At 50.2% G+C, this 12,283-nt stretch overlaps 1 protein-coding gene across 1 annotated transcript; it reads left to right on the top strand.

Moving 5' to 3' along the window:
• Positions 1-9,671: 9,671 nt before the first annotated feature.
• Positions 9,672-10,608, top strand: UCRPA7_7595 (putative f-box domain containing protein; the record flags this gene model as incomplete). The annotated part of the gene is made up of 2 exons (XM_007920123.1): positions 9,672-10,353; positions 10,430-10,608. The coding sequence occupies 2 exons, from the start codon at positions 9,672-9,674 to the stop codon at positions 10,606-10,608; spliced, it is 861 nt and encodes a 286-aa protein (XP_007918314.1).
• Between the last annotated feature and the right edge of the window lie 1,675 nt (positions 10,609-12,283).

Raw genomic sequence — 12,283 nt, 5'->3', positions numbered from 1 at the left:
CCTGCAGTGTCCGGCCTACAAGCTGCAGAGCCAGAAACGAAACCAGCTTCGAATAGGCGGGAGAGCGCCGTCCAAAAGAAAGGTAACTGCAAGCAAAAGGGAGCTCTTGCAAGTGGCCCTGGACAAAACGGCCTGTCTCAATGCCATTGGCCAGCAATTCAACAAGGCGGTCGGGTCCGCAAGCCCCCTTGTTTCGCGAATGGGGAAAGTGGGTCTCAGGGGCTTTCCAAAGAGGTTTAGCTCCAGGAACAGCCGCAGGGATTCCAAGGTGAGGAGCAGGGGTGCAAAAGAGGGCTAATCAGGTCATTCCAACACGCCTCCTGCAACCCGACGTGCTTGCGTGATGTGCTTTGCTCGTAGCAGCAGAGGAAATGAGTGGATTTCTGAGATCGCTCCATTGGGAAGGGACAGAATCGAACAAAGCCAGAATGGCAGGAACGGATCAACACCGCGTGGCACGTGCTGTGTCAGTGTGTCACTGCGTGGCTGTGAGGTCGTTGCCGTCTTCGGGAGCATGGTCTTAGATGTCGACACTCTAAGACAACTGAGATTGGCACTTCATCTCGTCCATTTCATGCACCGACGCGTTGAATAATATAACATTACTACATTGCCGCTACCGCGCGCATCGATTCATTAGGCAGATACAGTCCTATGTGATTGATCAACATAGATATCTATTGGGAGAGGCTGTCCCGATTAGGTTTGTAGAACGCGCAGATTGGTGTCGCATTTGGTAGACTGGCATGTAAAGTCTTGTACCTGGCAGAGACTTGGCGAACAAGATCTTGAGCCCTGAACCTGGCTTCGTCTGAATGATGGCACGGCTTGACGGTTTGATCATCGAAACAAACCTCCCGCATGCCGCCGTCAATGCCGGGACTCACAACCGAAGCCACTGCCATCCACAGGGGCCGATTGTCCAACAGGATCTGTTCCAGGACTGTTTCCTGTCAACTTTATCGATCCATCCAACGTTCGACGCAAAGCCCATTTCTTTGTTAAATCACGACGTCATGGCGACCGTGACACAACAACTTCGTTGATTTTTGAAACCTTGCCAAAACCCAAGAAGTCCCTGCACGAGAACTGGTCAACGAAGACTCTGCAAGCTCTTGTGCAAGTGCCGAGATGTGTGGGAGAATTAAACCGGCCTATGATATATCGAAATGCTTCTCTTTTCAGCACGGTGATCACTGGCGACCAGACGGTCCACAACTCTGAACGGGTTAACAGGACTTCCTTCAATGACACCGTATCAAAGTTGGCTTTCACCTATCGCTTGAATAGATTCTAGGTCCTATTTGCGACGGTGTCTGAACCTTATATAATCTGAACAGGCGCTAAGTCGACGCCAGTCATGTACCTCTGCTACTGCAAGCTCGATGCTCATTGACTGGCACATAGCATCTTATGCAAGATTGTTGGCTGAAGAACGTCCAAGCATCAGCGTTTGTGATTCTAAATCCTGGATTTGGACGGCCATCTAGGTACATGAAATTGGCAACGCGAGACAGCTGTTATCACAGCTCATACTTAAGACCCGCGAGCAGATTTCAAGCCATATCAAGCATGTCTCTTAGGGAATTTTGTTACCTTGCCATTTAATTCCATGTGATACTGCTACGTAAGAGCGGATGCTGTGAGATGTGGGAAGATCGTACGCTTTTCGATCTCCTACCTAGCTCATTCACCAAGGCGGCGAGGTGTAGTGCTCTTCTTGCGCCGCACGGCGGAGAATCGACACGCCTAGCAGGATTTACTCCGTGCCGTATCAGGCCGGGATAAGAAGATAAGTCCGATGGCTGGCCATTCCCGTGTTATTTGCTCATCGCCGGCCGAGTCGCGAGAAAATGGATCACGTAGCCCCAGAGCTACGGCTTGAGCCTAACATGCCTGAGCTCTACCCATTCCGGTATATCGTACAGCCAGCTGATGTAGAGTGACGCTGCGGATTTGTCCGCGTGGTATCAAACGCGCGGGAAAAGGCCGGCGTCTTACGCATCAATGTTTTCTCGTTTGTTAGTCCAGTCAGTACCCAAGCAGTCTGAAGCTCATCATCGATCGCGGCCGGCTAGCGAGTCATCCGCTGGGCAGTGGAGAGCCCCAGCATCGTCTAATCTTCAGCCCTAAACATCTGGTACGGTGATGCGGCCGTACTTCTTTGGTGAATGGTTGGCTGAGCACACTCACTAGATGCTTCATCGATGTAATGGCCCCCATGGACGGCTAAAGCAACCCGCTGACTCAGATTGCTTCTGCTTACCAAACCATGCAGCCCTGTTAAGCCTCGTTAACGCCGACAACCCTCTGAGGCATAATTGCAAAGACTGAAGCCGTAAACAGCTATTGTAGCAGTGCTTACGCTGTAGTGAGTGGTAACAATTGTCCAGAAACAAGCTTAATCGTAGTTACTAGCTTGCATTGTCAGAACTCAAGTCATCTTAGAGCTAGCACCGATTACTTATGTTGGTGCATGCTACATCCCCATACCGGGGAGAAGTACAAGGACTTACATGCCATGAGCCATACATCACTATCACAAACTCAAATATGCTCAACCCTGCCGGTGAGGGAAAAATTCCGTCGGCCCGTTCTCGACTAGTAGCGGCATGGTTACTCAAATCTTAGTAAAGTTCTTATTTTCAAAATTGGGCTTCGCAATGAACGGTGTTCAACTGAAGAACGCCATGATCGCCAATCGAGGTGGAGTAGGGTATATTGCTGCCAGGCTCACCCAGTGGTGATGTTGGCTGCATAACGTCCCTGCGCAAGGCATATTCTTTCCAGGGTAATACTCTTGTCGAATCAAATGATTCTCTTCTCTTACTCACAGTTGGCGTCATCCTGTGATGTGTTTATTTTTGTCGAAGTTGAGGTGTCTTATCAAGGAGTTCACAAGGGAGCCGGCCTTTATATATTTAAACTCCCGAGCCCAGTCGTTCCAAAAATTTCCCCTTTAGGTGAATATTCCCAAATCGCACCAATACCACTCCGAAGGCCCAATACAAGTCGCACTTCCGCTGTTATGACGGCTGTAGCTTAACCGCTTAGGAATCAACGTCACCGCAAAGGGTGGAACTCCCTGGGCTACACCCCTTATATCCGCAAAAACTATCACAAATCACCGTAACACCGACTTGAACCCCACGGAGCAATGTGTGCTTCGTATTCATCGACTGTCGTGAGCTCTCGACGCAGAGCTTGTACGGCTTGTCAAATGTACGTACTACTGCTCGAACCGGACCGTAGGCGTGTAACGTACTACAGGCACCTTCTTGGTGCCTCAGCAACTGATATGCGGTTTCAGTTCTCAGAGACTTTCCCTCTCTTCTGTTGAACCTGTACTTACGGAATTCCTCCAGGTCTAAGCGTCGCTGTGATCAACAGCTTCCCCGGTGTGGACGCTGTCTAGAGAAAGGACTCCTGTCGTGCAATTATCCAGCCTTAGAAGCAGTGACTTCAAGTACAACAGTTGGAGTGGATCCTCTGGCATCAATCGTGGGAGAGCCTCCCCATATCAGCTACTTTGCAGACCCTTTTTCGGCAGCAGATGTCTCGAATACGATGGGATCAGGAGGGCCTATGTTCCATGACTTCCTTAGCAGCATCCATGCACATGAACGCTCGGAACATGAAAATATCATCCCCAATATATCCGGCTTTCAAGATATCTCTTGGCCAGTAATCTTCAACACCGATAGTTCTCGAAATACGCCGATTAGTCGAGAAAGTATGATATATTGTGTCGCACAGTATCGAAGTTGGCCAGCACGTTGGGTAACAGAGTCTAAAGCCCCTTTCATCCACCCCGCTCTCTACGCTGGCACCAGCCCAGAGTTCAGAGAGCCCTCTTTCTTGACCACAAGTCACGTCCCCGGTCTTCCTCCCGTATTACAGGATGCCTTTGCTGTATGCGCAGCATATGCCGCAAAGAATGAGCTTAACTCGCCACTCGTAATGAGTCTAATTGAAACCAAGTCAACTGCTTTACTGTATAGTCCTGACCAAGCTCAATGGACGGCGTTCGAGCAGCTTGCAGCACTTCAAGCGCTCATCATTCTACAGATGATGAGAGTATTTGATGGAGACATTCGGCAGCGCGCTTTAGGAGAGGCATCAGAACCAATACTAGCATCTTGGACAACGAATCTGCAGACGCTTGTTGGCAGAAGCGTGTTCGATGGCAGTGACATACACATGGACACCTTCGGAGAAAGGCCGGCATCCCTATCAGGGTCTGACTACTCGGGAAGCTTAGATGCAAATCTCGGCGTGCCAGAGCGCATCCCTTCACGCCGCAGCACGCCGACCGGACAATCGACAGCCAGGACGCATGACGGAATCGAGTCTTCTTGGAAGCAATGGCTTTTCAACGAGACAATACGACGGACTTTGATCACATCATATATGGTTCGAGGTATCTACGCGATGGCGAGGCAGGGCTACAGTCATCTTGGGTCCGTTGTCACGGATATGAGTTTCACGTCCTGCTCTCGACTGTGGGCTGCCACCACTCCTGGACGATGGAAAAGAGCGCGTGAAACAACTGATCCTGGTTGGATCAGCCATATGGATTTCGACCAGATGTTGAGAAGCGCAGATCCACGTAACGTGGACGAGTTTGCTGTGATGATGGCGGTGACTTATCGGGGTAAGGACGCGGTCGAGGATTGGATGGCACGGGGACTACAGTCGCAGCGACACAGTGTAAGCCATGAATAAGTTGGGAGAGCCGTTCCGCATATATTCGCATATGGTTCCAATGCATCTTGGCGTTGAGGAGCAGCGAAGCCTTGTGTGTTTTTAGGATTGATCAAATCCCTGTAGATAGTTAGTTAGCGATTAAGTGTATAGGCTCGCGATGGAAGAGTCATGCTTCTGCAATAGACGAATGAATTATTCTTTAGTAGTTCACCTTACCTCATCAGATTGCATAAGGCGCGCCTTGTCTTCGGCAGGAGCAGTTTAGAGGCATTCAAAATTTCGATGTAGCGATACATACTGCGCCTTACAAGCGGGCCGAAATAGGGGTGAGCAGTAGTATAAAAGGGGACAAGCTTGGAAGACACGGCGCACCATGCTAGACAAATCAAAAGTTTGTCAATACTCTTCGTCTAAGAAAAGCTTTGTAGATGACTCCGCCGGCCGCGGAGCAAAGCTGTTGGCCGTTCACATATGCTCCAGGGTAACGACCCTATACGCGATGGTGGCTTGATCAAGTAAGGACTCCAACACAAGACATGGAAATCAGCAACATTGCAAGCCTGAAAATATGGAACTCAAGCGTTGATCACACTCTGGAGCTCTGTTTCTACGTTGCTGTAGGTGCCATGCCGTCTAATAATCAATACATACGGATCCTAAGTCGGCGTCACCTTCTTTCCATGCGCCCACAGCTCCCATCCCTATTGAACAAGAATTAGTTTGGCTCGTAGGCGTCATTGAAACCCTTTTATCTGATCGTCCCAAATCAAATACTCTTGGCTCGTCAGATCAGGTTGGTGCCCCGGGCTACGTGGAGAGAATATTGCGGAACTCCGCAACCCTTCATATCACTAGTATGACGACTGAAGTAGATACAGCGTGAGATATCTCTGGCACACCGAGATTTGTAACTCAACATGGAATTAGTTGCTATCTTTCACAATTAGATACACCGCCATATGAACACGTCGATTGCCAGGGGCAACCGTAGCAGTCTAGCTGCATCAATCGCCCTCAGATGAGTAGCGACGTGTTAGATGCGACAAGATCGCTCGATTCATTCCAATTTGTAGAATTACAGCACTGTCGGGGCGGGACATGGTACTCGAGGGAGAGATGCATTGACACTAACCTCTAGCCCCTGAGTGTACCTGAGAAAGTGCTGCCGTACCAACCTGATTCGTCTGTTGATGTACTCCGAGTTGGATGGGTCATTGTATTTCATTGTGAGGCCGTCGCTGTGATTTACAAATGTCTTGATATATCAGCATAAGTATTCGGGGGCAAATTTGGCCGTGGACGTACATTACAATCTGGGGCATTGTGACCAAACAAGCTCCAGAAGGCATCCCCGATGACTGTTGGGCTCTTCTCTAGAGCGCTGAACCATGCAGCTAGGGAAGTTGCCTCTGTTGGTGTCCCAATCCAATCATACTCTCCGGCGAAGTAGGTCTTGTTCACCGAAGCAACTGAGATGTGTTCTCAGCACCTTGCCTTTCCAGTACTATTGAAATTTAGACTCACCCAGATCCAAGTCTCCCTGTAACTTAGATAAACTGATCGGGTAATAATGGTCAGAAAAGATGTCGATCTCTTTCACGTTCAAGTGCGTCTTGTTCACGCCATATGTGCCATCTACAAGCAGCTTGTGGGGAGCTAGTGACTTCACATATCCTCCGATTTCTGCTACCCAGGCAGCTGGTACATTTAGGTCTCCCCAGACAGGACCACAAAGCTCGTTGCCGGTCTCATATGCAAAGATTGTCGGATCGTCTGCGTAGGAGAGATTAGTGTATGGGTTGAGATGTGTTACTAAAATGTTTATATAATCCTTGAAGGACGCCACGATGCTAGAGTTGGTGTAAAATTGCTGGACTAGAGGATTGGTCGAGTCTTTACTCTGTGTGAGATTGAGCCCGGCCCATCTGAGGAAGTTATACTTTCCACCGTGGTAATAGTCCTATGCATAGTTTTAGTTTGAGCCAAAGTCGGATGCTCAAGGGAAGCGCAACGCACGAAATTGTCCGTTAATGGGACCAAGAGCCTTAACCCATATTCTCTCGCCTGATACACGGCCCAGTCAATTGTCTCAAAGGCCTTTTCGTTGATTTGCCCTAGTTCTGGCATCAAGCTGAGGGGATTTCCGGTCGAGACACCGAGAGTGTGTGCGCGAACCATTGTTCCTCCCAGGGCTTTCACCGTGGCCATTACCTCGGTGATACGCTCTTTTGTTGGATAGCTGGCATTGAACGGTGCATAGAATGGCTGACCGGCTGGCGGGATCACATTCTCGTCCAAGCCTAACCAGTACACATTTGGGCCGACCGCTTTCCAGGATTCGCCGGCAAGGAGCAAAGTTGCGCCATCTCGAACTACAGGCTTGTCACGTACATCAATCCTCCTCAAGCTCCTTGCAAAACTCGACGCCGCAACGACTGCGTTGGTGAAAAAGAGTGCTGACAGCTTCATAGTGTGAACACGATGGGGAGCCGCATTAGGTTGACATAATTGAATGGATGACCATCAATATATATGTTATGCTTTGCTCAAATCAATGAGGCGACATTTGATTACGACCAGGACGTTTAAGACTGATCATTACCCGGGGTCTGCGCGATATCTATATACTTTAACGGAACGAAGTTGCAAATGGATCATGGCAAATTGGAGTGAGAATGTGTTCTGTTCAGTACCCGTTCTCTGGTCCTATTTGACAGCCAAAGTTACTCAGCTACCTCGAGCGAGCATTGCTAGAGACAGCAATGACGACGAGAAAACGTGTGGTCGGAGGGGGAGCTTCCGCATCCATGTCAGGGGTAAATAGGAGCACAGCTCATAGGCAAGGCTGATCGGCCATGCACCTAAAACGGCACTGCTAACCGTTGCTGTGGCTGGGATTGTGGCGGACCAGTTCCGCCACACGGTGCTTGCTGTGTGGTGGTGGGGGCGCTCGGACCACATCTCTCGTGACGCAGGCTGGAAAAGGCTCCACGAGATCAAGGCTGTAAGCATTTTCTTACTACCTCAACATCCGCCCATCTCCACGTTATGGCGACAATCGCTTAGTCTTTTGTCATCCTCCACGATCGCCACTTACAGCATCCTTTATACAGTCTCTATTACTGCTTATTCAGGAAGCAGCCTCCTTCCCCTGTTGTGGCGCGATCATCACACTACCCACTCCTTATTCCCCGACGCGTCTTCCTCTGGCTGTCGATGCAAGTCGAGCTCAACAGCTTCACTTATGATATCAGCCACTGGTATTTTGACGAACATCTCACTGCACTGATTTGCCCCTACACTCAAGGACACAGCACAGCACAACGATTGAATCTCGTTGCTCTCCACATTAACATAATCTGACAAGTGTTATGTTACCATCTCCTCTTCTGTTATCCCATCTGCTGCTGTAATCAGCAGTGTAAAGCCGCTTTTCTTCGTTTTTGTCGCGTCAGTGAGGTATAGCCTCGCCATTGTAGAGTGCAATGGGAGCCACCGGGGGCTCTGCTAATGCAGATGAGCCGGAACCTGGTGTGGATGATGTAACGTCGACTGATTTCCTACCACTAGACGACGAGAGCAACGATAGTGATGCTGAAGACTCGCCCAATTGCGGCGATGACAACAGTGACTCAGGATCGGACATTTCGATGGATGCCGACTCTGAAGAGGAAGAGGACGACAATGATAACAACGGTACCCTCCCCACAGCTCAGGAAAATAGGCCATTACTCGAAATATCAAGAGGTAATCCAGCACCGCCAGAAACGGGGTTATCTAGGAAGCGCAAGTCTCCAGAAAACTCCCTAGACAATGCTCGGGGGGAGACATCACTATCCTCAGAGCCAGTCAAGAAGGTGAAACTGGATGGAGATCATGAACCAGGCGTTAAGCATCAGAGCCAAGTGCCTTGGAACAGGTCTGTACTACCAGCCGAAGTCTGGCATCATATCTTCACTTTTTGCCCACCTAGAACTCTAGGGAGCATGTTGTCTGTGAACAAATTGTTCAATGTCTATCTTGACCCTTCTTCCTCGATTTCCGTCGAGCCTCCTTCATCTTCACCTGGCAGTACAGCCAGGACCTTAAAGCCTAATGCCATATGGCAAGCTTCAAGGCGGCTCTTCTGGCCTCACATGCCAGCACCGCTTCAGGACAAGACCGAGTTAGATATGTGGCGCTTATCATGCTCTCCTTCATGCCCTTCGTGTGGCAAACGAAGCCCAGCTGGTCTTTCTTATTCAATAGATCAATGGCGACCTGGCCCTGGTGTCGACGGGGTCGCTGCTGTATGGCAATTTGGCATCCGTCGTTGTGGGCAGTGCCTTTTAAGCCAATCCAAAAAGGTCTGTTTCGTCAGAGTTGCTTCGTCGTTGTATCTAATTGGCCTCCAGGAACTTGATCTGTTATTGTCGTCCACCACGCCTTCGGCGCTGATGCCTGCATTACCCTTCATTTTTATGACACAGGAGCTTCAAGCCCTCTCACCAACCACACTTGAACGTGGCGATCTTCCCCCAAACACCTCCTTGACCAAGATATTTTGGTCTCCTGACGTGGAGAGCGTGACCGAAGAATTCGAAGTTGTTAGAAAGTTAGGCTCTGCAGCTACTGAGGAATGGCTAAAGGGCCTCGATGGCCGCCGGAGAGAACGTCAAAATGATTCTGCTCGGTGGGAGAATTGGGCTGCAAGCGGTGCTATTATCCAGATGCAAACGCTGCTCTATCCAGGCTATCAACCAAGATCGTTGGAGGACCGTGATCCTAGTGTCCTAAACCCCGACATCGGAAATCCTTCAAACGATCATTCCTCTCTCGATTCATCCCTGGGTTCAATCCAGCCCAACCCGACTTCGACCTCACAAGGTTCGTTTCCTTTAACCTGCCTTTGATGAAATGACTCATGTTGTTTAGGTAAAGAGAGTTCACAAGCAGCGGAATCCTTTGAGTCAAATGGTGACGCTATGTCTCAGCCACGGCCCGTCTCCCAGGCTCGTTATGAGCGGACGAGGGAAGAAGTCGCTGAACTGAAAGCTGCGCGACGAGCTGAGATAGAGCGACGAGCCTCGCAGCTTGATCCGCCTTTGTCGGCCAGCATTCTTGCACATATTCCTTCTTTTCAGGCAGCCATCCAGATCATCACCCCTCTTGACGATAAAGCATGGGATCTTCTGAAACCGAGACTGCTAGCTCAGAGGGCTGATGCCGAACAACGTGAAAAGGAGATGGTCGCTCAAGCACGCGTCAAGCAAGAGCTAGACGAGAAGCGTAATCTGGAAACGGCCAAAGATGTAAGAGAAGTATTGGATGCCGATTGGGATGACATACAAGCTCCCGTTAGAGCCCGCATCGCTGGGTACGCAGATGAGATCATTCGGAACAGTTGGGATGATGGCGATAAGGTTACAAAGGACAACAGCCCGAAATTCGCTGTCGAGGTTCTAGGTTATATTCGAAAGCGATTCTACGCCGAAATCGCGAAGGATGCCGCGGCAGCTCGAGCTGCTGGAGAGGAGCCTATTGTAGATCCTCTTCAAGGTCCATTCACTCAGAAGCTGACTCTTGAGAACATGAAGTGGATATTCGACACAAAGATTAAACCGCACACCGAGCCATATCGGAAGGAACTGTTTTTGTGTAATGGATGTGAGGGCAACTTTCGGTATTATGGATTTGAAGGCGTGATCCAACATTATGCGGCGAAGCATACCAACGCTCTCAGCTCAGGCAACATTGTGGTCCATTGGAGGGCAGAATGGCCCGAAGTACCTCCTTTCACCTCAGAGGCAAGGCATGCGAACAACAGCTACTACAATCAAGGTGCTGCCCCTGCCTACCCTCAGGGTGCAACCGGCCCTCCACCTCAGTATGGGTACAACGCGTATCAGCAAGGACCGTTAAATATGCCCCCGCAAACCTATCCGCCATATCCTAATGGCCCAGCACCACCGTATAGTGCGCCGCCTTTCGGTGAACAGTATACAGCTCCAGCTCATGCAGCGTACACCAATCAGGGCGGATTTGGTCCTCCGCCTCAAGGCTACGGTCCAGGTACTTATCATCAACCAGACCCGTATCTTCCATATCACAATACCGCTGCTTCCGGTGGTGCATATCCGCCCACACAAGCGCCGCCTCAGAACTACCCCCCTTCTGGCCCTGGTCCTTTGCCTCAAGGTGCTCCGGCTCCCGTTGCTGGTCAGTACAACTATAATTATGGAGCGTATCAGAGCAATAATCAACTTGGGTACCCGGCGTCACATACAAAGGCATACTCCGATCAGTATCGAGTACAATTAGATGACATGGCTCGGAATGCCCGTGAACTCTGGACTTCGACTGCCAATATGAAGGATGTGCCCGGGAGCGTCAGGGTGCAGGTGGTGGTCCATCATCTCGCGAAAAACTTTTTGGCCAAATTCGCAGAGCCTCTTCAGCTGTCAATGTTCAATGATGGTCTCTCAAACAACAAAGACATGAGACCCGTTCGCAATATCAATGGCTTGATGTGCAAGGTCTGCCAACTTGGTATAGGTGGCTACGTCGCCAATGAACAGGACCGGAAGGCGTTCTCTCTTCCTCAGCTCACGAACCACTTCCAAATCAAGCATATCGAACCTTTCACAAAGATGGAGCATTATGCAACACCTCCGGATTGGACAGTAGATATGGTTCAGCTACCAGACGCCGCTGTCTTATCGAAGCTGCGCACAGCTGTGGGCAATGACAGCCAAAAATCTTATCTCGTTTCCGACGCTATCCCACAGGCATTCGAGCCTGTCGACATATCCCACATTCCTCATACCAATGCGGCCTGGTCACAACCTTACTCGTACCCTGATAATCATCAAGCTCCCTCTGAAGACAATTACACAAAATACTATGTTCAACCCCATGCGGCTGCGCAACAACATGAGCAGGTTCAGGCTCCACATCAGGAAGTCGGGTTGTACGGTCAGCATGCAGGCCAGCCCCAAGCCATTGTATCGGTTCCAGCTACCTATCAAGGATACCAAGAGCCTCCACGTCACCAATCCGAGCTGCTACCATCAAGTACCGTGTACGGCCAGCAAGTAATGAGTGCAGCAGTATCAAATAGTCATGCTGGGAACGCTGACGGCAGAAAATCTACTCAAGGCTTCCGTTCTGGCCGTGATCACGACGCGCCACGCAGGAGCAAGAAGCAGAAAAAGAGAGGTGGGCGTGCTGCGAATGAAGATGAAGAAGCTGCTTCCAAGTTGAACGAGGAAGAAGCCAAAATGGCAGAAGAGGAAGAGCGCCGACGAGAGGAGGAGATCCGCGCGATGTGGGCCGCTGAACGGGCAGAGACGGCCAGAAAGAGCACTCATGTTGAGGAGGAGAAGCCGAACCAAGTGTCTGGCAAGAGACCGAAATCGACCGGGTCTTCAAGACAGCCGTCCAAGCCCCAAACACCTCAGCGACAGCAGAGGCCATCAGCAGTACAACGAAAAGACTCTCCACCGCCACCGAGGGATGAGCCAAACTTGATGACTGCGCTGGAAATGCATCTCAACAATCCACCATCTCCCGTATATGTGGATCGTAATTACCGAGA

Source organism: Phaeoacremonium minimum, assembly GCF_000392275.1.
Source record: "Phaeoacremonium minimum UCRPA7 unplaced genomic scaffold PA7_03_scaffold_541, whole genome shotgun sequence".
NCBI classification, from domain to species: Eukaryota; Fungi; Ascomycota; class Sordariomycetes; order Togniniales; family Togniniaceae; genus Phaeoacremonium; species Phaeoacremonium minimum.
This window is presented reverse-complemented; position numbering and strand designations above follow the sequence as displayed.